Source organism: Mercenaria mercenaria, chromosome 16, assembly GCF_021730395.1.
Source record: "Mercenaria mercenaria strain notata chromosome 16, MADL_Memer_1, whole genome shotgun sequence".
NCBI lineage: Eukaryota > Metazoa > Mollusca > Bivalvia > Venerida > Veneridae > Mercenaria > Mercenaria mercenaria.
This window is the reverse complement of record NC_069376.1, coordinates 7925231-7951109: the sequence shown is the minus strand read 5'-3', so window position 1 is coordinate 7951109 and position 25879 is coordinate 7925231. Positions and strand designations below refer to the sequence as shown.

Below are 25879 nucleotides of genomic sequence, written 5' to 3'. Positions count from 1 at the left end.
GAAAATATCCAATGTCAGCTTAATAACCAGAAATAACGAATATTCTCTCCATTGATTATGGGTTAAGGCAGTTCCAGCTGATTGGATTGTCTCCCTTATCATCCCCCGCCAAAGGCGGAGAGATATAGTTTTGGCGTTGTCCGTCCGTCTGTCTGTTCGTCTTTCCGGTGCCACATCTAGGAGGTGGGTTGGAATATATATAAAAAAAATCATGTACATGTTCACCAATATAGGAAATGCGGCTCGTCAAAATTGTCCAAGTAACACCAGAGTTATGGACCTTAGTAGTTTCTAGTGTTAACTATATATGTTATAATTATAGCAATTTATGATTCGTAAGCTTTGATATATTTGACCTAAAACTATGAAGCTTGAATCAAATCTATATCACCATAATGTGGTAGTGCAGACACAATTTCGTCAGGATCTCTTTAGTAACTTTAGAGTTATTGCCCTTTAATTGTTTAAAACTCTAAATATTTGTATAACAAATTGGTAGAATTTCATTAACTTCTTTCATTTTTTTTCCATGAACATAATAAATCATTATCAACATTTGAAGTTGTGAATCCACACCCGCTCACCCCACCGCGCAGGTTAACCCCTCCCTATCCCCACCACCAACCCTACAATTTTAGCTCACCAGAGCCAAAGGCTCAGGGTGAGCTATTAGGATCACTCACCGTCCGTCGTCCGTAAGCTTTTACTTTAAACGACATCTTCTCATAAACCGCTAGGCCAATTTCATCCAAACTTCACAGGAATACTCCTTTCGTCAAGCTCTAAAAAAATTATTCAGAGAATTGAATGCCATGCAGAACTGTGGTTGCCATGGCAACCGACAGGAAAAACTTTAAAAATCTTTTTCTCAAAAACCAGACGCCCTAGAGCTTAGATATTTGGTGTGAAGCATTGCCTAGTAGACCTCTACCAAATTGTTCAAATCATGACCCCGGGGTCAAAATTGATTCCGCCCCAGGGGTCACTTGATTTTACATAGGAAAATCTTAAAAAATCTTCTTCTCAAAAACCAGAAGCCCTAGAGCTTAGATATTTGACAGGTAGCATTGCCTAGTGGACCTACTAAAGTTGTTCAAATCATGACCCCGGGGTCAAAATTGACCCCGCCCCAGGGGTCACTTGATTTTGCATAGATTTCTATAGGAAAATCTTCAATTTAAAAAAAAAATAAACCAGAAGGCATAGAGCTTAGATATTTGACATGTAGCATTGCCTTGTGGACCTCTACAAAATTTGTTCAAATCATGACCCCCGGGAACAAATTGACCCCGCCCCAGGGATCACTTGATTTTACATAGGAAAATCTTCAAAAGTTTTCTTAAAATAAACTAGAATGCATAGAGCTTAGATATTTGACATGTAGCATTGTCTAGTGGACTTCTACAAAATTTGTTCAAAACATGACCCTGGGGTCAAACTGACCCCGCCCCAGGGGTCATTTGATTTTACATAGGAAAATCTTCAAAACTTTTCTAAAAATAAACCAGAAGGCATAGAGCTTAGATATTTGACTTGTAGCATAACCTAGTAGACCTCTACAAACTTTGTTCAAATCATGACCCCCGGGGTCAAATTGATCCCGCCCCATGGGGTTACTTGATTGTACATAGAAAAATCTTCAAAAAATTCTAAAAATAAACCAGAAGGCCTAGAGCTAAGATATTTGCCATGTAGCATTGCCTAGTAGACCTCTACAAAATTTGTTTAAATCATGACCCCCGGATCAAAATTGACTCCACCCCAGGGGTCACTTGATTTTAAATAGGAAAATCTTCAAACATTTTCTAAAAATAAACCGGAAGGCCTAGATCTTAGATATTTGACATGTAGCATTGCCTAGTAGACTTCTACAAAATTTGTTCAAATCATGACCCCTGGGATCAAATTGACCCCGCCCCATGGGGTTACTTGATTGTACATAGAAAACTCTTCAACATTTTCTAAAAATAAACCAGAAGGCCTAGAGCTTAGATATTTGACATGTAGATTGCCTAGTGGACTTCTACAAACTTTGTTCAATCTTGACCCCCCCAGGGTCAAATTGATCCAGCCCCAGGGGTTACTTGATTGTACATAGGGAAAACTTCATAAATTTGCTAAAATAAACCAGAAGGCCTATATCTTAGGTATTTGATACGTAGCATTTCCCAGTAGACTTCTACAAACATTGTTCAAATCATGAACCCCGGGGTAAAGTTGGCCCCGCCCCAGGGGTTACTTGATTATACATCGGAAAATCTTCCAAAAAATTTCTAAAAATCATCAGTTTGACATTTGAAACATGTAGCTCATATTTCTCTGATGAGCGATCCAGGGTCATCATGACCCTCTTGTTTTCTTCATTTTTTCAAATAAAGGAATGAATGTCATATCTTTTTGTTTTACACACTTGTAAAACCCGGAACCGAAGTACAGATAACCGATAACGACCGGCCGTTATCGTTGATATAGTATACGACGTTTCGGGTTTTACAAGTGTGTAAAACAAAAAAAATATGACATTTATTACTTTTGTTTTTTTATAGTATTAATATCTGTTTTATTCTTACAAATTATTTCAAATCTCTGTACTGGCAGTATGAATAAAAAGTGAAAAAAGTAGTCCAACATCGGGAACAGCACAAAAGTTATCTGAATAAATTTGTTTTACTCGCTTGTAAAAAAATTCTGTTAGCCAATCAAATTGAAGGAAACGGTCCAAAAAAGAAACAAAACCTTAAATCTTCCATGAATATTCGTCAACATGCAAGGTTGTACCCTCCACTATCTCCCTCCTCCACCCAGTCATCCCACCACCCCGTTCATGCATACCCACCAAACGTTTTATTTTTAGTTCATCCGATTTTTTTTTGAGAAAACAAAGGAGTTATTATCATCACTTGATCGACGTCGTCGTTTCATGTTTTATGTTTAGGTCAGCTTTTCTCGTAAACTATCAAAGCTATTGCTTTGCAACTTGCAACACATGTTAACCATCAATAGCTACTCTGTACAGCAAAAAAATATAACTCCATCCTGCATTTTGCAAGAATTATGAACCCTTTTGGACTTATAAAATATCAGATTTCTTGGTTAAGTTTTCTGTTTAGGTCAGCTTTTCTCCTAAAGTATCAAAGCTATTGCTGCAACTATTGTTCATCATCAATAGCTGACTCTGTACAGCAAGAAACATAACTCTATCCTGCTTTTTGCAAGAATTATGGCCCCTTTTTGACTTAGAAAATATCAGATTTTTTGGTTAAGTTGTGCGTATAGGTCAACTTTTCTCCTTAACGGTCAAAGCTATTGCTTTAAAACTTGAAGCAGTTATTTGCCATTAAAAGTTGACTCTGAACAGCAAGTACTCTAGATTGCTTTTTGCAAGAATTATGGCCCCTTTTGGACTTACGGGCAGGACAACAAATCAGATGAGCGTCTTCACCCGCAAGGCGGTGCTCCTGATAGTTTCCAGCAGTATCGGCCTAGACTGCCTGCCCTCGGCTCGGCTGGAAATAGGTTGTTCAATCGATTCCAGGGGGGGGGGGGGGGGGGGGGGGGGTGCTTTCGTTGACTACCCACGTAATACAAGAAACTCTGCTTTAAACATTTACTTTACTTTATCCTGACTAATAAAAGTATTTTCTTCTTAGTAACATCTTTAACTTTTTGTCAGACAATTTCGTTGCAGTTCCTCACCACAAACTCATTCGGCGCGGGATTCCACTTCATCGAATTCGCTTGTTAATTTTTTCTTCATATGCATATGAAAAAAAGAAGAAAATTCCGCGTTTTTCCTCAGTCACTGTATGCCAGACATTTTAGCTCGACTATACGAAGTATAAGGAGTGCTATCCTACTCGACCCGGCGTCGGCGTCGGCGTCTTTCCGCGTCCCAACCTTGGTTAAAGTTTTTTTACACTTTTTTTTTCCAACTTATCTCTGTAATTACTTGATGGATTTGATTCAAACTTGAAATACTTATTCCACATCATCAACCACATCATCTGACATAAGGGCCATAACTCTGGCACCAATATTTCATGAATTATTCCCCCTTTTCACTTAGATTTTCTGGTTAAAGTTTTGATGCACTTTCACTCTATCTCTGTTATTACTGAATGGATTTGATTCAAACTTAAAATAGTTGTTCAACATCATCACCCACATCATATGACACAAAGTGCATAACTCTGGCACCATTTTTTCATGAATTATACCCCATTTTTACTTAGAATTTTAGGTTAAAGTTTTGGTGCACTTTCACTCTACCTCTGCTATTACTGAATGGATTTGATTCAAACTTAAAATAGTTGTTCAGCATCATCACCCACATCATATGACACAAGATGCATAACTCTGGCAAAATTTTTCATGAATTATTCCTCTTTTGACTTAGAATTTCAGGTTAAAGTTTTATGCACTTTCACTCTATCTTTGTTAATACTCAATGGATCTTATTCAAACTCAAACAATTGTTCAACATCATTACCCTTATCATATGACACAAGGTGCATAACTCTTGGGCCAATTTTTCATGAATTATTTCCCCTTTTTACTTAGAATTTTAGGTTAAAGTTTTAATTCACTTTCACTCTGTCTCTGTTATTACTGAATGGATTTGATTCAAACATAAAATAGTTGTTCAACATCATCACCCAAACCATATGACGCAAGGTGCATAACTCTGGCACCAATTTTTCATTAATTATTTCCCCTTTTTACTTAGAATTTTAGGTTAAAGTTTTAATTCACTTTCACTCTGTCTCTGTTATTACTGAATGGATTTGATTCAAACTTAAAATAGTTGTTCTACATTATCACCCACACCATATGACACAAGGTGCATAACTCTAGCACCAATATTTAATGAATAATGTCCTTTTTGCTTAGGATATACTTATATAGTGTTTTGATACATTTTATCGTTACCTCTCTTATTACTTTAAGTTGATATTTTTGACATAAACTCAGGCTATTGTGCAATATCTTCATCCACAATTGGAGTCATTAAACACTCCAGTGACAGCTCTAGTTTCCTCAGATGTGCCCAGTTTCACTAATTGTCGAGCGCGCTGTCTCCTGTGACAGCTCTTGTTTCAAACGTTGTATTCAATAGAATTTGTATTGAGGTCAAATTAGATCTCACAGTGAAATAAAACTTAACATCACTCCGGTGTATTAGGTACGAGAAAGGCACGTTATGGGGCCGTTTACATTTTCCACAATTTTGAGCTGAAGCTGGATGGATGGATGACCGTTTCCATTTCGTCTGACTTCCGTTACCTCAGGTAAGGTTTTAGACCCGGCCGTCTTAACGGAGCTAGGAAAATCGATTCAAGCAGATATTTATTTTACACAACAATTGCCCGTACGCAGGAATCCTTATTTATATAAACATCATAAATAACCAGTTGAATATATGTGCCTGTAAAGTACATCTGTCTATATTATTTAAAAAACGTATCCGGGCCAAATGCGAAACTGGCCCCTGCCACTTTACCGGGCCAAATGCGAAACTGGCCCCTGCCACTTTTCCGCTGTGGGGAATCACATGATCAAAATAATCTCTAAACCAAAATGAATTTATGAATAATACGGAAAGATATTGAAGCAACTTTTGCTGTATATCTAAAATATAGCCTGTCATATGAAAACATAGATGTATCCTAAAACTACTTAGCTACTTAGATTTCACTGAATATTAGGAACACTTTGAAGAACAAGAACTTGAACTAAGGCTTCTTACTTTCATTATTGTCCACTACATAATAATTTAACAACTTACATTAGTCATATGTTAAGACATGAAATCTAAACATATCCTATCATGGAATGAAATTTATTCATGTTCTTCAAAATATAACTTTGGTTTGGAGATTATTTTGATCATGTGATCCCCCAAAGTGGTTAATATGCAGACGACAGCACGTTTGCTGTACCAACAGCTGCTATAAAAAGTTGACGACTTCGTCGTTTAGTGATATGTTTTAAAAATATAAAGTTAAAATGTAAATATGTATATGATATAATAATCTGTCGAATTCAACTGCAGTGAAATACTGACAAATGAACACACACTATATCATAAAAATGGAATAAAAAATAACAGTAGTTATAATAAGACAAACATTCATTCGACTATTATAGTTTAAGAAACGTCACCCTAAAATAAAATGGCAAAATGAGTGTATCTTGCGGGGCAAGGGACAGTAAATTTGAAAACTCCATAACTCTGCGCTGGTACCAGTGCGAAAAAAATCATAAAAAATCCAATTTCGACAAATTCAAGGCAATTGTTGAGCGAATGTCTTGCATAGACATAGCACTTCAGTGTGTGACATTTTCAGTCTGCCGATTCTGTTGCTTCTGTGATAAAAACGAGTAAAACGCAGGTTTCAGGACACTAAATTTTTACACAAAAATGGCCCAAAATGCACATCTTGCGCGACCTGTACCGTATTATCTGCAAATGACTGACCTAAAACACATGCATATCTTTAAAGCATGTGGCCAGACGAAAATAATGGTGGGAAGAAAAGTGTCTCATGACCCTTTACTTTTTCCGCAAGTTTTAGCTGAAGCTGGATGGATGGTTGACCGTTTCCAATTCGTCTGACTTCCGTTACCTCAGGTAAAGTTTTAGACCCGGCCGTTTACATGGAGCTAGGAAAATCGATACATGCACATATTTATTCTACACAATAATCACTCGTACGCAGGAATCCTTAGTTCTATAAACATCTTAAATAACCAGTTGAATATATATGCCTGTAAAGTACGTATGTCTATTTTATTTAAAAAACGTACCCCCGGGCCCCTGCCACTTCTTGTTGCAGAGTACCTCTCTAGCAAGTAGTAGTTATTAAGGTAATAGACACGTGATGACATTCGGCAATTGTCGTTCGATTCCGTATTCTCTGAACCCTATTTCAGCATCATTCGGCTGCTTAGGTGGCAGGGGAGCGGTTTCGTAGTTTGGCCCCGGTCGATTTTCTGTATAAACAGGACAGGGTAGATATAAAGGCATATCTATCTTACTGGTTATTTATCATTATTAATTCTTTAATATATCTGGGGAATGTGGAACGGTTAATGATTCTACATGGCGGGTGTTTTAAAATTCCTAGCTCCGTACTTCCGGTTGAGGCTAAAACATAAACATCAGAACAAAATGTCGACCAGACGCTCGGCTGTTATCCATCCACTTTTTTTCAAGTGAAAATTAGGGAAATAAAGTGGTGGTTGGGTGACACATTCCACGCCACCTGGGTATGCATCTATATTCGCACTATACATATATGCTACGAAATTGGATTTAAAAATACAAAATAGATGAATGGCAGAGTTCAAAGTGAGGCCAGGTTAGGCTAATTTTGGTCTATAAAATTTGGGTGATTTGGCCAATTTTCACTACATCTGGCATGGAAAGCGACAGGTGCATAGGACTGGAGAGACGTCTTTATGTAGTCTATAGTATCTGCAATAGTCCATAGTAGTTTCAAAGAAAAATAAGCAAAAACGAGATTTCTATGGATATTTCAACACTGGTACCCACACGTCAATGTGGAATTCGCAAATTTGCACTCCCCTGCCACCTTACGTAGTTTATACGAGTCCATAGTTAAAAATTTGTTTGTTTGCAGTGCTCCGACCGACCCATCAAAATCGTCCCGACCCAGAACATTTTTAGGCAGTTCTGGGGAGCATTATATATATATTAGCCTTTCTCACATGACTGTATACGGTGACCTATGTATATTTGATAAACAATTTTCCAATAAACGAATGTTTCGGCGGTATATGACGTGTTTGTGTCGGTTCGCCGTAAATCCCAACTAATTCTGTTAATAAACAATGTTGTCTGACACAATGCCACGGACCTGACCAATGAGTCAGTCAACCTGACCACGGTCTAAAAATTATTCTGATTTTCTGTTGATTAATTTCAACATTTAAAAGTTTATAAATTAAACAGACATCTGAAGTTTTGATCATGCACCAGAATAATCCGCAACTTGAATTATAACTATTCACAATTTTATGTATTAATTGAGACCTTGTTCGAGCACGAAATAAAGCCACATACCTCGATTTTTTTTGTAAATCCTAATTTTCCTTTCCTTGCAAACATTATTTAACTTTTAAATTCCAGTTTTATCCGACACATTTGGTGACAAAATTGCATAAACATCTTGAAAAATACACTGGCACTTGTCGGCTAAGTTCAAAGGAAAGATGGGAATCGGCATTTGGCCTTTGATGTAAGATGAAAGGAAGCAGTTTGACAGCTAAATGTTGTGTGGGTGTGATGTAATTTGACCTAATTCTACAAGTACAATTTGTGTATTTACCTAACGACTGAGATGATTTATGGATTTGCAATTTAAGTGCTATGAACTTCGTTTCTTGTTCCTACTTAAAGAAACTAATCATAATTGATATACTTCAGCTTGTGTTTAAAAGTGAAGCCTTTCAATTCTAAAGCCTTAATTTTCCACTAAAATGGAGACTAAATATTAGCATGAGAGCTCCACAGCAGGTCACAATCACCCTCTTCTACACAGACCTGTATTCAAAGGGTTGGGGGTGGAGTGGTTGGGGGGCCTATATGCTGCCCCCTGCCCAAGTTGCCGAGAAGTTACCTTTATTTAACAAAGTTGAACATGTATCAGAACCCACCATTAAAAACAATTCTGGAATTCGATCTTCTATACTTACTGCCAATTTTGGACTGGAATGTGGATTTTATATGGAACAACATTTCCTGTATCCAGATAAATATGATATCAGTGCACGCAAAATTTAGACAAAAATGTAACAGTTGCCATCATTTCATTCCTAACAAAGATGAAACACAGGCCATCATTTCATTCCTATCAAAAGATGGTAACAGATGCCACTTTCCTACCAAAAGATGTAAACAGAGGTCACCATTTCATTTCTATAATCAAAAAAGGTAATAGAGGCCACTATTTCATTCCTGTCAAAAACTGTAACTAAGGCCGCTATTTCATTCCTGTCAAAAACTGTAACTGAGGCCGCTATTTCTTTCCTGTAAAAAACTGTAACTGAGGCCGCTGTTTCATTCCTGTAAAAAACTGTAACTGAGGCCGCTATTTCATTCCTGTCAAAAACTGTAACTGAGGCCGCTATTTCTTTCCTGTAAAAAGCTGTAACTGAGGCCGCTATTTCATTCCTGTCAAAAACTGTAACTGAGGCCGCTATTTCTTTCCTGTAAAAAACTGTAACTGAGGCCGCTATTTCATTCCTGTCAAAAACTGTAACTGAGGCCGCTATTTCTTTCCTGTAAAAAACTGTAACTGAGGCCGCTATTTCATTCCTGTAAAAAACTGTAACTGAGGCCGCTATTTCATTCCTGTAAAAAACTGTAACTGAGGCCGCTATTTCTTTCCTATAAAAAACTGTAACTGAGGCCGCTATTTCATTCCTGTCAAGAGATGTAACAGAGGCCACAATTCCATTTATATATTTTTAACATTTCCAGGGGGATGGCAGCAAACGTTCTTCTTTGTCTACCTTCCGCACCCCCATCTTGCCAAAAACTTGCATGAAGTCAGAACAACTGGCCTGTAAAAGGTTTTAAGAAATGAGGGTTCAAAGTGTTCTGATCATCCGTTGCATTCTTGATCTATATCCAAATTATCAATTTCAATTTTGATCAATTATAAAATGAAAGATCTGGTTTAATAAATGTCTAAATGTTTGTGCTCTGTGAAATTCCTTGTAGAATTTGTCTGCGATGTATGCTCTAACTCACTGAAATTCATGAATATATTTCAATGTCTGCTGAGAAAATTTGTGTACACTGACTTTACAAAAAAAATCTCTACCTTTCTACCTACCTACCTACTCCTAAAAATCTGGATCGGAGCACTGCAAACAAACATTTTTTAATTATGGCCCAAGTAACCATCAGCAGAATGCTGAAATCTCTTTCGGAAAATGCGTTACTGTACGGAAATTACCGAGTGTTAGTACGGATCTAATACCGAAATTGAATTTACCAGCAACTTTACATTTGTCACGCACAAGAAGGCCCTACTCTTGACATTGGATACTGTTCAGCAAGTTTGTATTGTCAACTTGGATTTCCGGAACAATTGAACACGATGCGGATAATTACATGACCTTGAGAGTTCCTTCAAAGAACACATTTTATAATTCAGTCTTAAACTGTTCAGTTCATTCTAGTTCATTTATATATAGAAAAGAAATCAGTACTCAAACATAATATGCCTTTCCTTGTGCTTCTTTTTGTCATGAATCCCTCTCGTTTTTTCGTTTTTCCCCGAATGTCAAAAGTGTGTTTTTTTTTGTTTTTTTTTTGTTGTACAGCAAGAGGATTCCTTGAAACAATTCGCTGTATATATCAGCTCTTTCGCAGGAAAGCTGTGTAACAGACTTAAAACTGTTTAAGCAAACTTTTCTCCGTAGAATTAAAACACGTCCGCATGTTTATATCTGATGAAAGATATTTGCAAAAAAAATGAACTGATGTAGACAATTCTTTGATGCATACAACGAACGTTTTAACAAACATTTTGATCACACCCTTCTAAAGCTACACGTTTTTAAATTCACATTTTTAATTTCTGCAAGCAATCGGTAAATATATTATTTCGTTGTTGTTGTCTTTTTTCAAAGCATTTTTGGGCTGCAGTGTTAAAATTGATGGAAATCTACTACAATGTACTACCTTTTTGTTATTACACAGGCATCCTTGTAACTTAGATTAATTTAGAATATAATCCTCTCGTTAGCTTCCAATGGGGACGTTGAGGTATATTACCTCTTTTATTGTGAAGTGATACGTAAGGGGAAGCTATAAACTACCATTCAATAACTCTGAACCAAACAGACTTATTTCCCTTACATTGGATTTGTAGTTTAGATGCTCAGACGGTATTGTCTTATAATTTAAAGGTGTCAATGCATTAAGTTTTAAATAGATCACTGTTTTATATTGCTTTTTCTGTTATTACAAATAAGCCTATTTAATTTATTTTCATGCAGGTACTGTTTTCTATTTTCTTGTTCTATTATTACAAATAGGTCTATTTAATCAATAATGTATAGCATACAAAATAATGTGTAGCATGTTAAAGTAATGTGTAGCGTGTATAGGAAAATTAATCATGGTCTACTTAAATCAAAACATTCAAAATTGGTTTTGCGTGACCAGAATAATTCACTAATAAAATATTTATTTCATGTACATGCTATACCTATATCAGAACTAGACATGTTAAGAAGTAGATGTACCCGGCATTGAATAAAGGCCGATATTTCTGTAAATTTATAGATATTAAAGGAACCTGTTTATTGGCGGTAGTGGAAGTGCAAGCTACCGTCCTCGCCCTCTAACTCCGGGCTTAGCAGAACACAACATATACACATTTTATAAGTACCAGAATGTAATTTAGAGACATCCTCAAATGTGTTTATGTGCTGGCGTACGTGGAACCTTCAACGATACACAGAATGCAATTCCACGAAAAGCGTCGTATGGTCCCCAGATAAAATAATGACTGCTCTAATCAAGAAAACAATGGGCATAACTAAACAAACAGGAATTTAGATAGGGTATCCATGGTTATTGAGCCTGCATATCACAGAAACTGCCAAAAGACAAAATTAAAAAGCAGGCGCCATATCAAAGAGGTGATGAAACAATACCCAAAGCTTTTAAATCCGGGGTATTAGCACCACAAACGATCGAGCTAAAAACTAAACAGTACACTAACCATTCTTACACAACATAAATGTCGTGTTGAACGATCTGAAGAGATCTGGATACAAAAGCTCTGGTACGAGGAGACATTTTACGGCCACCACGTGACACAAACAACGCTACTGTCATAAGAACTAAAAGTGTATATACACTTTATCAATATATATATAAACTTCTATTGTCTTGAGCCAGTAATTGATTAGGCTAAGTAAGATTGAACCGGCTTACTGAAATATCAGATTATGTATATAATGGTATATCACATGCTTCATGTTTAAGTACTGGAGGTTATAAAGAAATTACACTTACCCTTTTTTAATTTGTTGTATGTATCTTCTTTGCTTTCTGCTTTTGATTTCTCAATATGTTTTAATGCTTCTTCAGCACAATCTTTTATTTGTTCCGTTCGAGTAACAGCTTCAGTCCCTATTTCTTTCACACCTTTATCTTTGGCTTTCTCTATTTCTTTTACAGCTTTACCAGCTTCTGATGAGATCGTTATTACCTTAGCACTGGTTTCCGCAGTCGCCTCTGTTTTCAACCTTTTAACCTCTTCCTCAAACTCTTCTGTCATTTTTCTCTTAACGTTGACAGCTTCTGTTTGAACTTCTGCGGTTACAGTTTTCGAAACAGTACGTCCTTTCGCCATTATAATCTTCTTTTGTTTTCTTCCTTCAGCTTGTACTTCTTTAACCGATTTTTGTTTTTGTTTTTCTATTTCATCCATTGCAGATTTATATGCTTTATCTAGTTGAGACATTGACGCTTTTCCATGACTGTCGATAGCACTGACATATCTTTTGGTCATTTGAATAAGTTTTAGCTTTTGCCTTTCAGCATCCTTCTTGTAATCATCTTTTGCAGTCCTTATCTCATCTTGAACTGCTTTACCAACATCATCCAGCACTTTCCGGACATCGTCTTTACCAATGACTAAGGTATCATTTTGAAGCTAAAATATTTTAAAAACGATTATAGCCAGATATTGAAAGATGGTGATTTTTATCTAACTTTATTACAATTTTTGATAGATACATTTGCAGATAGATATTTATAACAATACCCCCCTGGAAAATCATATACTGAATGATAAAATGTTTGAAAATTTATTTTAAGTATTTGAAACTACATGTAAATATAAATAATGCAATACACTAGGTTGGAGATTTTCTTTAGAAAAACGTATGATTCCCAATACTACTTCATCCATATAGGATGATGAATAGATAAACAATTTCTGTCAATAGCAGAAATACAATTTGCTAGTGACAGACGCAAGTCCTGTCAAATTCAAATAAAGCAAACTCGACGGGACATAAGAAGTTTGACTCTAACAAAAGGACTATATGGCTCGTAATCGCATACTTGAGTTTCAGAGCTGAAATAGTTTTAAGGGTGTGCATTCCTGAAAGACGACTATAATATGCTTCATGTTGCAACGAAATATATCGGGAAAAAGAATAAAAAATAAATGTTTGGTGGAGAGAGTGCATGATCGGGAAGGTCGACTGGCTAGAGGAGAGAGGATGGTGTAGAGTAAAACTTAGCATGTTGATAAATATTTATTAAAGGTTTGAAAAAAAAAAAAAAAAACAGAAAAACTGGTGGTGGGGAGCTATACAGCGTGATCAAGATGGTTGGGTAAATAACTTCACATCTTGATTTTTTTGTTGTTGTTTTTGGATTTAACGTCGCTCCGACACATAATAGGTCATATAGCGACCTACCAGCTTTAATGGTGGATGAAGACCCCAGGTGCCCCTCCGTGCATTATTTCATCACGAGCGGGCACCTGGGTAAAACCACCGACCTTCCGTTAGCCAGCTGGGTTGCTTCCTCACACGAAGAATTCAACGCCCCGAGTGAGGCTCGAACCCATATCGATAAGGGACAAGTGATTTGAAGTCAGCGACCTTAACATGTTGATAATAAATTGTACCTGTATAAGTAAATGTAAAGCAAGAGGCCCCTTGACAAATATTATCTAAGCTCTGGGCCATATGGCTTGAAAGAATATATATTTTTAAAGTTTTTTTTAAAGACTACCCACACAATTCTACTTTACATAGGTCATGTGGTTTTGTACAAGATTTTCAAGGTTAACGTCATATACAAAGAGCGCATTCTTTCCGACACCATATGATCACAGGGCGGGACCATATTTGACACTAGGTGAACAATTTGAACATTCTGGGTAGAGAACATTTAGATGATGTCACATACCAAAAATCAATGTCCTAGTCTCTGTGGTTTTGGACAAGAAGATTTTCGAAGTTTTTCTTATAAATTAATATGAATTAAGGCACCGCCTAGCATTGGGGATTTATATTTTTATATATCCGCTTAGAAAGTAATTTTCAACGCTCAAGAAAGTGAAACTTCGCTCTAAACTGTAGTTTACATTTAGTGTCATCATACCTCTTACAGCGAATATCATACTATATGCAGAATTTACGGGAGCCGTGACGGTGACGTCATTCAGCGTTCTCTCACTAGCTTTAGGATTTTTTAGTTTGTTTGCACTCCACGCAGAAACTTGACGGCTTTTACACTTCCTTACTGTTTTAAAAGTGTTTTTCCAGTTGCATGTACAGTTTTCATTACGAAAAGAAGTAAAATAATCATGTTAGCGCGGTTTACGAATTTCTGTGACTGATTCGGGGCGCTCGGATGTTCATGCAGACAACCAGTCTGCGGTGTGTATATAAACCGGAACCGGAAAACATCGAAAAAAAATGCCTCAGTATATGCAGACAACAAAGACGAATAACTATATACGGACGTTACCGTCTCGGGGATATGAAATAAGGCAAAGCCTCAAAGCGAGCTCAAAGAAATCGGATTTAGCTAAAAATATTATGCATCATTTATTTGTCACAAAGAAACTATTCACTACTCAAAAGAATTCGCGAGAACCTATTCACTTGAAAAAAAGTCTACATTTAGTGTCACCATACCTGTAACAGTGAATATCATATGTTGCAAAATTTATGGGAAGCCGGTGTCGCGTTGACTTCAGTACCGCGTTCTCGTGGCTTTCTGCTTATTAATGACAATTTTTTTCCATTTCCTGGCCGATGCTTGATCATTTAAATGAAAATAATATTTTTTTTCGAACAACTGGAAATCTTTCTTGCATTATTGTTGAGTGATGAATAATTTTTAGCAATTGAATGAAGTTCTGTATTCACTGCGGAAAGAAGTATTTCCTGTGAGCACCTGTCCGCTAGGGTGCGCTTTTTAAGAACTTCCGACGAAACTTTTCAAATCCATCACCAAGTGTGAAAGTATACTTGCGTTACCGTAAAGCTCGACTGAGCTCGCTATAACACTGAATATCATACGTTGCAAAATTTATGGGAAGCCGGTGTCACGGTGACGTCATTACCGCGTTCCCGTTTCTTTCTGCTTATTAATGACATTTCTTTCTATTTTCTGGCCGATGCTTGATCTTTTAAATGCAAATAATATTTTTTTCAAACAACTGGAAATCATTCTTTCATTATTGTTGAGTGATGAATAATTTTTAGCAATTGAATGAAGTTCTGTATTCACTCCGGAAAGAGGTACTTCCTGTGAGCACCAGTCCGCTAAGGTGCGCTTTTTTAAAACTTCCGACGAAACTTTTCAAATCCTTCACCAAGTGTGAAAGTATACTTGCGTTACCGTAAAGCTCGATTCTCGGGCTCGCTATTAGTCTATATAAAGCATGTGACCTCCTGAGCGGAACCATATTTGACACTAGAGAGATAATCTGAACAGCTTGGTAGAGAACCACTAATGACACAAAGTTGCAAATACATGTATCAGCCATTTGATCCGTGATTTTGGAGGAAAAGATTTAACGACATTCCTTCCGATTGCCATGGCAACCACAGTTCTGCATCGAATTTGACACAGTTATGAAGAAGACCATCCAAGGATCATCCCAGACCTGCGAAGTTTCGCGTTATTTTTTACAGGAAACTGTGGACGGACGTACGGACCCTGAGCACTTTGTGAGCTAACATCCAAGGTTCTCTGTTGCTCTATAATAATGTTTGACAACAGTACGTACGAAACACGCTATATGATGTGTGGTGTATGAAATTGTAAATGTTTCACGATTATTCCACACCAAACTATCTTCAGTCGCTAAACATTTCTTTTTAAAAAATACATAAATAAATAAAAACAAAAGAAAACTAGAATTGTCACAGGAGTGACGAATTGTACCCCAATATTATGGCATTGTCACAGGACTAAGCTAATGTCAAGCCAAACTTGCTTGAGCTTTGACCTCCTGACCTAAATATCAATACAAGTCATTTGTTAGTCATTATCAACATTCCTATGAAGTTTCGTGATCCTTGGCCTAAACGTTCTCAAGTTAGTTTCCGGAAAAGGTTTTCATGTTCCAGGTCACTCTGACCTTTGACCTTTGAAACTCGTAATCAATAGGAGTCATCTGTTGGTCATGACCTACCTCCCTAATAAGATTGGTTATCCTATTCCGAAGTTGTCTTTAATTAGTGTCCGAAATTCGTTTTAAATATTCCGGTCACTGTGACCTTGATCTGTGACCCTTTGACGCAAAATCAAAAGAAGTCATCAGCTGGTCATAGCAAACCTCCCTATCAATTCTCATGATCGTAGGCTAAAGCATTCTCAAGTTATCAATTGGAAACTGTTTAACTATTTTGTGTCATTGTGACCTTGACCTTTGTCTACTAACCTTAAAGTCAACTTCACTGTATTTTATCATATTACACCCTAGTATAAAAATATGATCCTAGACCAAAGCGTTCTCAAGTTATCGTCCGAAAACGTTTACTGTTTCAAGTCAATGTGACCTTGACCTTCGACCTACTGATCTCAAGTCGAACTTGACCTACACTTCATGATGATATACCTGTGTACAAAAATCATGATCCTAGACCCACACGTTCTAATGTTATCACCCTGAAACCATTTAACTGTTCTGAGTCACTGTGACCTTGACCTTTGACCCAAATGTCAAACTAGACCTGCATTTTATGATGATACACCTGTGTAGCAAAATGTATGATCCTAGGTATAAGCGTTCTCAAGTTATCATCCGGAAACCGTTTAACTGTTCAGGGTCACTGTGACCTTGACCTTTGACCTACTGATCGCAAAGTCAAAGTTGACCTGCATTTCATGATGATACACCTGCGTACCAAAATGCATGGTCCTAGACCCAAAAGTTCTCAAGTTATCATCCGGAAATCATTTAACTGTTCAGTGTTACTGTGACCTTGACCTTTGATCTACTAACTTCAAAGTATGACCTGATGTTATGATAATACAACTTTGTGCAAAAAATCATGATCCTAGACCCAAACGCTTCTAAAGTTATCACTGGAAACCATTTAACTGTTCCGATTACTGTGACCTTGACCTTTGACCTACTGACCCCCAAATCGATCTTGACCTGCATTTTATGATGATACACCTGTGTACCAAAATGTATGATCCTAGGACTACGCGTTCTCAAGTTATCATCCGGAAACCGTTTAACTGTTAAGGGTCACTATGACCTTTACCCTTAACCTACTGACCCAATAGTCAAACTTGACCTGCATTTTCTGATGTTACACATGTGTACAAAAGTTATTTAATTCGGTCAAGTCTTTCAAGAGTTATCATCCGGAAACCATAAAACCATCGGACCGACCGACAGACAAGCTCACTCCTATATACCCCCGCCCCCTACCACCACCACCACCCTCCGCCCCCAAATTTCGTTTTGTTGGGGTATAAAAACATTTTGTCCTGAAATTACGCCCAAAGGCGGATTCTACATGTTTCCTATGCATATAGCCCCTCTGAAGCTAATCAACCACACAAAGCAACTCACAAAACGTTACATTTTAGTTATTCTATTAAATAATACCTGATGCACATTTTTGACATTTGCTTTACAGTTAGACAAATGTAATATGCATTTTATTGTCATATAATATACATATATTAACCCGTATAACTCGCTTAAAATTAAATGTTTAGAGAGAAACAAAGTTTCCTCTTTTAACTGGTTAAATCCATTTTATAACAAATGACAAATAAGGAGAGTACAATAGTGCTTATATTTCTTCAAAGTCAGGAAAAAAAGTAAATATTGTAGGCATATTTTTGAGAAAAGTATCATCATCTTTGCTTCCGTTCGCTAATATTTCGATAAATCAAAGCTATACTTTGGTGGAAATGTTCATATGCTCATAGTTTGATGTAGAAAATGTATCTAATATCGGAAAGATACATAAGCAAAAAGTCATTTTATTACTCTTGCCAAAACTGTTTCGTGACGAATTAACCCACTGCCTTTAAGAAATCAAATTGAAGAAAAACCTGTCAGTTTAATAAACTCACAAATCGCACTAAAAAAACAACAACAAAAAAACGCAGTTTAAAAAAAGCTTGAGGTATAAGAATAAATAAATACAAGAGCTGTCCGTAAGACAGCGCGCTCGACTTTTCTCAGTGCTTGACTCTGAATTAGAACTTTGCCAGTAAAAAAAAAATTCTAAATTAAAAAGGGACGTAACTCTGTCAAAATTCAAATCAGAGTTATGGGAATTGTGTCTCCTTGTGCAGACTTTGATAGTTAATAACTATATTGAGTTTCAAGTCAAAAGTTTTAACAGTAACAGAAATATTTGACTTTTAACAAAATTTCTAAGTTAAAACGGGGCATAATTTCTTGAGTTTCTTAATGAGTTGCTTTGTGTGGTTGATTAGCATCTTTTGGACTGGTTCAACATGTCAATGCTCCTACTCATTCTGGTGGTCATATTCTTGACCTGATTATCACAAAGCTGGAAGACAAACGTGTGAATGTCACAGAACCTTTGCCAGACTATTACATCTCTGACCACTGCTTTGTTAGTTGTAACATTGAACAGTGTCGCCCTCCCTTGATCAGGAAAGAAATCAAATCTCGCAATTGGAAATCTGTATCCAGTGACATAATACAAGCAGAATTCGGTCAATTAAATAACTTTGTAGTGAACTCGTCCAATGTCAATGATCTTGTGTCTGAGTTCACTAGAATCACGTCAGACATTGTTCAGAAACATGCCCCTCTAAAGGAAAGAACTATTCTCTGTAGACCGACAGTTCCTTGGTACTCAGGATACCTAAAACAGCTGAAACAATACAAACGATCAATAGAAAAAATCTTTATGAATGACAAATCTGACCTGTCAAAGAAAGTATATAGTGGTGTAAGAAATGTATATAGTGCTGAACTTTCTAGGGCCAAGGATGAGTACTACCAGAACAAGATTGGAGAAGCAGAAGGAAACATCAAAAAGCTATATGCTGTAACATCCGATTTACTGGGAAGGTCGAAGGACAATCCGCTCCCATTACACACAAGTGCAGTATCTTTGGCAAATGACTTTCTACGATACTTTGCTGATAAAATAATCAAGTTGAGAAATGATCTTGACAACATATCAACTGAAACACCCAATGGTAATTCTTCCTACTCAAATCCACCTGTGATTATGAATACATTTACTGCGTTCAAACCACTTTCCGAAAACGATATTTTGAAACTTGTATATGCATCAAAATCTACAACTTGTGAACTTGATGTGATACCAACTAAGAAATTAAAGGAGCATTTTTCACAACTTGCTCCCGTTGTGACAGAAATTGTAAATCGATCACTGCTATCTGGTGTGTTCCCTGAGGAATGGAAAAGTGCTGTGATAAAACCTTTGTTGAAGAAGAAAGGTCTCCCACTTGAACTGCAAAACTATCGCCCAGTGTCAAATTTAACATTCCTCTCCAAAATTCTTGAAAAAGCTGCTCTAAACCAAATCAATAAGCATATTGAAGCTAACAGCCTCCTCCCAGCTTACCAAAGTGCCTATAGAAAATATTATGGGGTTGAAACAGCGATGGTCAAAATGTATAATGATCTTTTGGAAACCATAGATGAAAATCAAATAACAATCGTGGTCATGGTCGACTTGAGTGCAGCGTTCGATACCATCGATATCCCGATACTGATTCAAATCCTTCAAGATGACTTTGGTATACATAGCACTCCCTTGAAATGGATAGAATCTTATCTCACGAACAGAACAATGAAGGTTTTAGTCGAACAGTCAGCATCTGACACGGAGCCACTGAGGTTTGGTGTCCCGCAGGGTTCTTGTGCCGGGCCGGTGATCTTTACCCTGTATATATCGGCTCTCAACCGAGTGGTGCAGAAATATCCAGCTGATCTCTATGGATACGCGGACGACCACAAGATTGCGTTAAAAATTCAAGCGGGAAATTCTCAAAATGAGACAACTGTTCTTCAACAACTCGACAGTTGTCTCAATGAAATCATAAAATGGATGACAACCTTCAAACTGAAAATGAATCAGTCTAAAACTGAAATTATTATGTACGGAACCAGACAACAGTTAGCGAAATTGAACATCACAAGTGTAAACGTTGGTGGGTGTGACGTAAAATGCGTCGATCATGTCAGAGACCTAGGTGTAACTATGACCAATACACTCAACTTTGACCATCACATTCAGAAAAAGTGTCAGATAGCTCATGTGCAGTTACGAAACCTTAGGGCTATACGGAAACATCTCACACAAAAGTCAACTGAATCATTAGTGCATGGATTGGTTCATTCTCACATTGACTTCTGCAACAGTTTATTTACAGAAATTCCAGCCTACCAAATCAATAAACTACAGCGAGTCCAAAATCATGCCGCTAGAGTAGTCAAGAATGCTTCCTATGAAAAACCAAGTGCCGAAATTCTGTAAGAATTACACTGGCTTCCAGTTAAGGCTAGAGTCATGTTCAAAGTTTTAGTAATAGTCTTCCGTGTCATCAATGGTACAGCTCCAGTATATCTGAGGGAAATGTTTGTACCTACTCGACAACGATACAGACTTCGCTCACAAAGTGACACTAACTTTAACATCCCTAGACGGCGAACAAAATTAGCAGACAGATCTATGGCAGTCGTTGGTCCCAAATGGTGGAACGATCTGCCTAGCTATCTGAAAAGCATTCAGTCTGAAGCCAGCTTTAGATCAAAACTGAAAACACATTTATTTAGGCAGTTTCATGAACAATGAGTGTAGTCTTGTTAAAATACAAAATATCAGAAGTGGTGTAAAATAGTATTTATACATGTCCAAATCTCTAAATCTAAGTTCTAGAATCATGTTCATATTTTGTATGTATATATGTTAAATGTGTGTTATGTAATTGTAAAGCGCAATAGAATATTTTATAATTTTTGCGCTATATAAATGCCATGTATTTGTATTTGTATAATTCTGTAGAAATTCAAATCAGAGTTATGGATATTGTTTCTCCTTGTGTAGACTTTGATGGTAAATAAGTATGTTAAGTTTCATGTCAAAAGCTTTGATAGTAACAGAGATATTTGACTTCATCAAAAACCTTTACCAAATAAACTCACAAGTCGCACTAAAAAAAACAACCAAAAAAACGCAGTTTAAAAAAAGCTTGAGGTATAAGAATAAATAAATACAAGAGCTGTCCGTAAGACAGCGCGCTCGACTTTTCTCAGTGCTTGACTCTGAATTAGAACTTTGCCAGTAAAACAATCTAAGTTAAAAAGGGGCATAATTCTGTCAAAATTCAAACCAGAGTTATGGGAATTGTGTCTCTCGGTGCAGACTTTGATAGTTAATAACTATTTTGAGTTTCAAGTCAAAAGCTTTAACAGTAACAGAGATATTTGACTTTTAACAAAAAATTCTAAGTTAAAAAGGGGCATAATTCTGTCAAAATTCAAACAGAGTTATGAATATTGTTTCACCTGGTGTAGACTTTGATAGTAAATATCTGTTTTAAGTTTCAAGTCAATAGCTTTGATAGTAATAGAGATATTTGACTTTATCAAAAACTTTAACCAACGGCGACGCCGACGCCGACACCGACGCCGGGGCGAGTGCAATAACTCTACTTTTACTTCGAAAAGTCGAACTAAAATTATATGATTGCACGATTCGACTTAATTGTTACTTTATTCTTTTTTACAATCAGGGTTCCCACTCTTTTCCGTGGAAATAATTCAAGGACTTTTCAAGGACTTTTCCAGGACATTTTCACAAAATTCAGGACTAATAGAGCGCCTCGTGGTTCATTCTAGCATAAAACTGCTGTTCTTGTCACTTTTCGGGGGTGTTTTAACAGGAGAGAAAACGTGTGTTAACAGAGAGATTCTCGCGCTCGCGTGCTGTTATAACACCTTTTTATATATGCGCGTTCCGTGGCAAAGCATAAACGTCATTCGGCCCCAAAACGGATAATTCAAAACGAAATGACGTCAACGTAAAAAAACAACTCAGACATTCCCGTGCATTTCGTGGAAAATTAATGACGTTGAGAGACATTGTATCCATTTATCAGTTTCTACGCGTTTTATGCTAGAATAGCGTTAGCGCATGTTCATTTCGTGTTATAACATTTGCAGAATCACTCGGGATTCTGCAGATGTTATAACACGAAAAAACATGCGTTATCCCTACAAAGGTAGAGCGCCCAAACCTGATCCAGACATTGTAGGTTCAAGTCCCGTCAGAAGTGAAATTCTTTCACTGCCTCTAAGATTTTTAATAGGTGCTAGAACTTAAAGAAAATAAGCTAGAGCTATCCCTAAAGGGGATGAATACTTCTGCCTCGCTCACTGTCACTTGGTTAAAGTCGTACTGTTTAAGAAACATAATGGAAAATATCTAGGTCCTAGTTATCTCCCCTTTGCTAGATTATCTTGTAATATGAACATCCTCATGTCATATACTACCAGTCTGTAAAGTTTCAACAAAACCTTTCAAACAGTTTAGAGTTAGGTTCACAAGAATCATGGACAGACATAAATGGACAGACTCCAATATACCCCCTTTGAACTTCATCGGTGGGGGTATAATACATGTAAATTTAATTAAACTAAAAAAACAGGACTCAATTTTCACCAAGCGTTTAAGACTTTTCAAAGTTGTCAGTAGGTTGCTTTTTAGATTGACTTCTTGTGCTGATAAGCATCTCTTCACCTTGTGATTCAATTTTAAGGGTGTTCTGCAATTTGTCAGATGTATTTCAGTCAGATTATAAGCATGGACAATGCAGTCATATGGCAATACCGATTTATTGTCAATTTTCAGACTTTTGAGGTCGTATTTTACACTAGCTTTGCCAATTTCTCTTCTTTGTAGGAAAGAAATCATTTTTTAAAGTGTGCCACGTTTTTCTTTCATCTTAATCACCAGACGCTTTACAAAGAAAGACAACTCCGTATACTATAGGTTATAACACACTAAATAGTTGTAACAGTTGTTCTTTATTCTATATAAAATTGACCTATTTCCAATGACCGCAGCACACATCAGGACCCATTTTAAATTTCTGTAACTTACATTTTCTTGAAGAATATTGTCAGTGCTAACTAAAAATCAAAAGAAAAGTGGGGGTCATGTTTGATACAAGAAAAATAATTTCAGTCAAACACACAAACTGCAAAATCAGCTAAAAAATGAGACCCCAAATTATACTGGTGGTGTATGATCTAAGTTTCCATGAAAAATTTTGTCATGGTGTTATTTCATGATCAAAATGCTATCTTCATGTCAAGCATAGATCTGTCATATGATTTTACCAAAAAAATTGCGAAGAAAATAAGGAAAATAGCTCTACACAGCGAAAAAACTGAGGACTATTTGTATCCGCCATTATGCGACTTCCATTTTTTTCGCGCCATTTTTCTATTTAGTGTCTGTATGCCTATATATAGACTAAGTAGGTGTAACACCACTAAAATCTCAACTGATGTGAAGAGCTGAAGACGCCAATTTTTCAAGAACAGGGATAGCAATGCCGGTGTTTCTCTATTTAAATATGTTTGCTTTTTATGTACACTGGCAATATTGTGAGTATACAGAAAGAACAAAATTCCCGACTTTTTCCAGGTTTTTTGCTCTTTCTTTAAAATTCAAGTACTTTCAAGGCCTTGAAAATGAAATGAAAAATTCAAGGACTTTTCCAGTTTTCCAGGAAGAGTGGGAACCCTGTACAATGCATATGTATACACATGTGTATGATAAGTTGTGTTTAAGGTATCCGGTCCACAGTGATTCGTGCATATTACTATGTCATCTTATTTACTTATTCTTGTTTAGTAGACAAAACTCTTTCATACGGTATGTTACGAAAAACCATAGGGTCGTCAGGCGTCGGAATGTTACCTATTTGCGGATCGGGTACCTAAACATTTCCAAAGTATTAATAACTGTACGTAATTTCTAAAGTATGGCAGGATGTGTTGCGTTAGAAGAGTTATCATATAACATGCATGCATATAACAATCATGTTGCATATAAGATGTATACATACATACTCTCAACACAATTACTGATCTAGCATCGTCTTTAATAATCAATGCACCAGAAAAAAATCTAAAGATAAGCAAAAGTACTCTCAGCTGGCATAATGTTTACGCTGCTGTCATCATGTCTATACGGCTTCCTGAAGATCAAACAATTAACTCTTGAAGAGTAATTAGAACAATTTTTGTTTGTTTGTTTTGGGTTTAACTCCGTTGTTCAACAGTATTTCAGCCATGTAACGGCGGGAAGTTAACCAAACCAGTGTTTCTGGATTCTGTACCAGTACAAACCTGTTCTCCGCAAGTAACTGCCAACTTATCCACTTGAATAAGAGGCGGAGGACAAATGATTTCGGACACAATGTCGTTTATAAAATAGTCACGGAGAACATTCGCCCCGCCCGAAGATTGAACTCACGATCCAACTATCCGTAGACAAAAGCTCTATACCTGCTGAGCTAAGCGGGCCCGCCCCTTTTTTGTGACGGATAGAAAAACAGGCATGTGTACCAGCTACATTACATCTCATCACATACAGAGATGCAATAATGATTGTGTCCTATTGTTCCTGTACAACTACTAGTGAAACTTATCACATACAGAGATGCAATAATGATTGTGTCCTATTGTTCCTGTACAACTACTAGTGAAACTTATCACATACAGAGATGCAATAATGATTGTGTCCTATTGTTCCTGTACAACTACTAGTGAAACTAATCACATACAGAGATGCAACATTGATTGTGTCCTATTGTTCCTGTACAACTACTAGTGAAACTTATCACATACAGAGATGCAATAATGATTGTGTCCTATTGTTCCTGTACAACTACTAGTGAAACTTATAGTTTTGAAAGATTCTTCAGAATCCAAACAACTACAATAACACCAACCTGTAATAATTTCGTTTTAGCATTCTGTGCATCGGTATTAGCAGACAGATATGCAGGATCTGACAGCAAATTCTGTAAGACACTAAAACAGCGTTGCAGATCTGTATCTTCCATCTCTAACTGTGGGCAATGCCGAACTTCTTTGCCTACCTCTCTACCCTGTAAAAAATTGAAACAAAATAATTGCTTCAGAAACAAAATAAAACGTGTATATAAATAATTCAACTCACAAATATTTATTTAAAGGGTGCACTTTTATATGTTTCTGTCGTGTTTTTGTGTTTTTATGAAGACTGCAGCAAAATGTTTTTTTTCTTAAAAATTTGATAATACGATAAGTGACAAGCCTATTGTAAATAATCGTTAACGCTCGCTTTTCCATTCCATATTTCAAGGGAATTAATATAAATCCTTAGAATATCTTTATAGTTTCTTTTGGGAATTAAGACAGAGTGCGAAATGGTAGTGGTTATGTTGCGTATTTGAAAATCAAAAGATCTTGATCGTTTTACCTTAAGTGTGACCTTGAGCTATGAGTTTCTGACCTTGGTCGTAATAAAGAACATACATTTATAGTCCTTTTATGGCGTTTTATGTAGCACGTAATTTAATTATCGATCTATGCATGGACAAATAATTGACTGGATTAAAAAAGACGACGAAATATTTGATCTTGACCTTCGCGCCAAGGACGTGTATTTAGGGACACATCATTTTGTTATGAGGAGCATTTATGCTTCATTGATGGCAGTATTACCGACCCGGTTAATACCAGAATGACCGTAGGAATTACTGACTAACGGATGGATAATGCGCGCACAAATGACTTCTGAATACAGGAACAAAAATAGT

General features: G+C 36.6%; 1 protein-coding gene across 1 annotated transcript; it reads right to left on the bottom strand.

Moving 5' to 3' along the window:
• Positions 1-11679: 11679 nt before the first annotated feature.
• Positions 11680-25189, bottom strand: LOC128549446 (lamin-1-like). The gene is made up of 2 exons (XM_053526092.1): positions 25028-25189; positions 11680-12704 (listed from the first exon to the last, which is right to left on the bottom strand). The coding sequence occupies exons 1-2, from the start codon at positions 25139-25141 to the stop codon at positions 12027-12029; spliced, it is 792 nt and encodes a 263-aa protein (XP_053382067.1). The 5' UTR covers positions 25142-25189; the 3' UTR covers positions 11680-12026.
• Between the last annotated feature and the right edge of the window lie 690 nt (positions 25190-25879).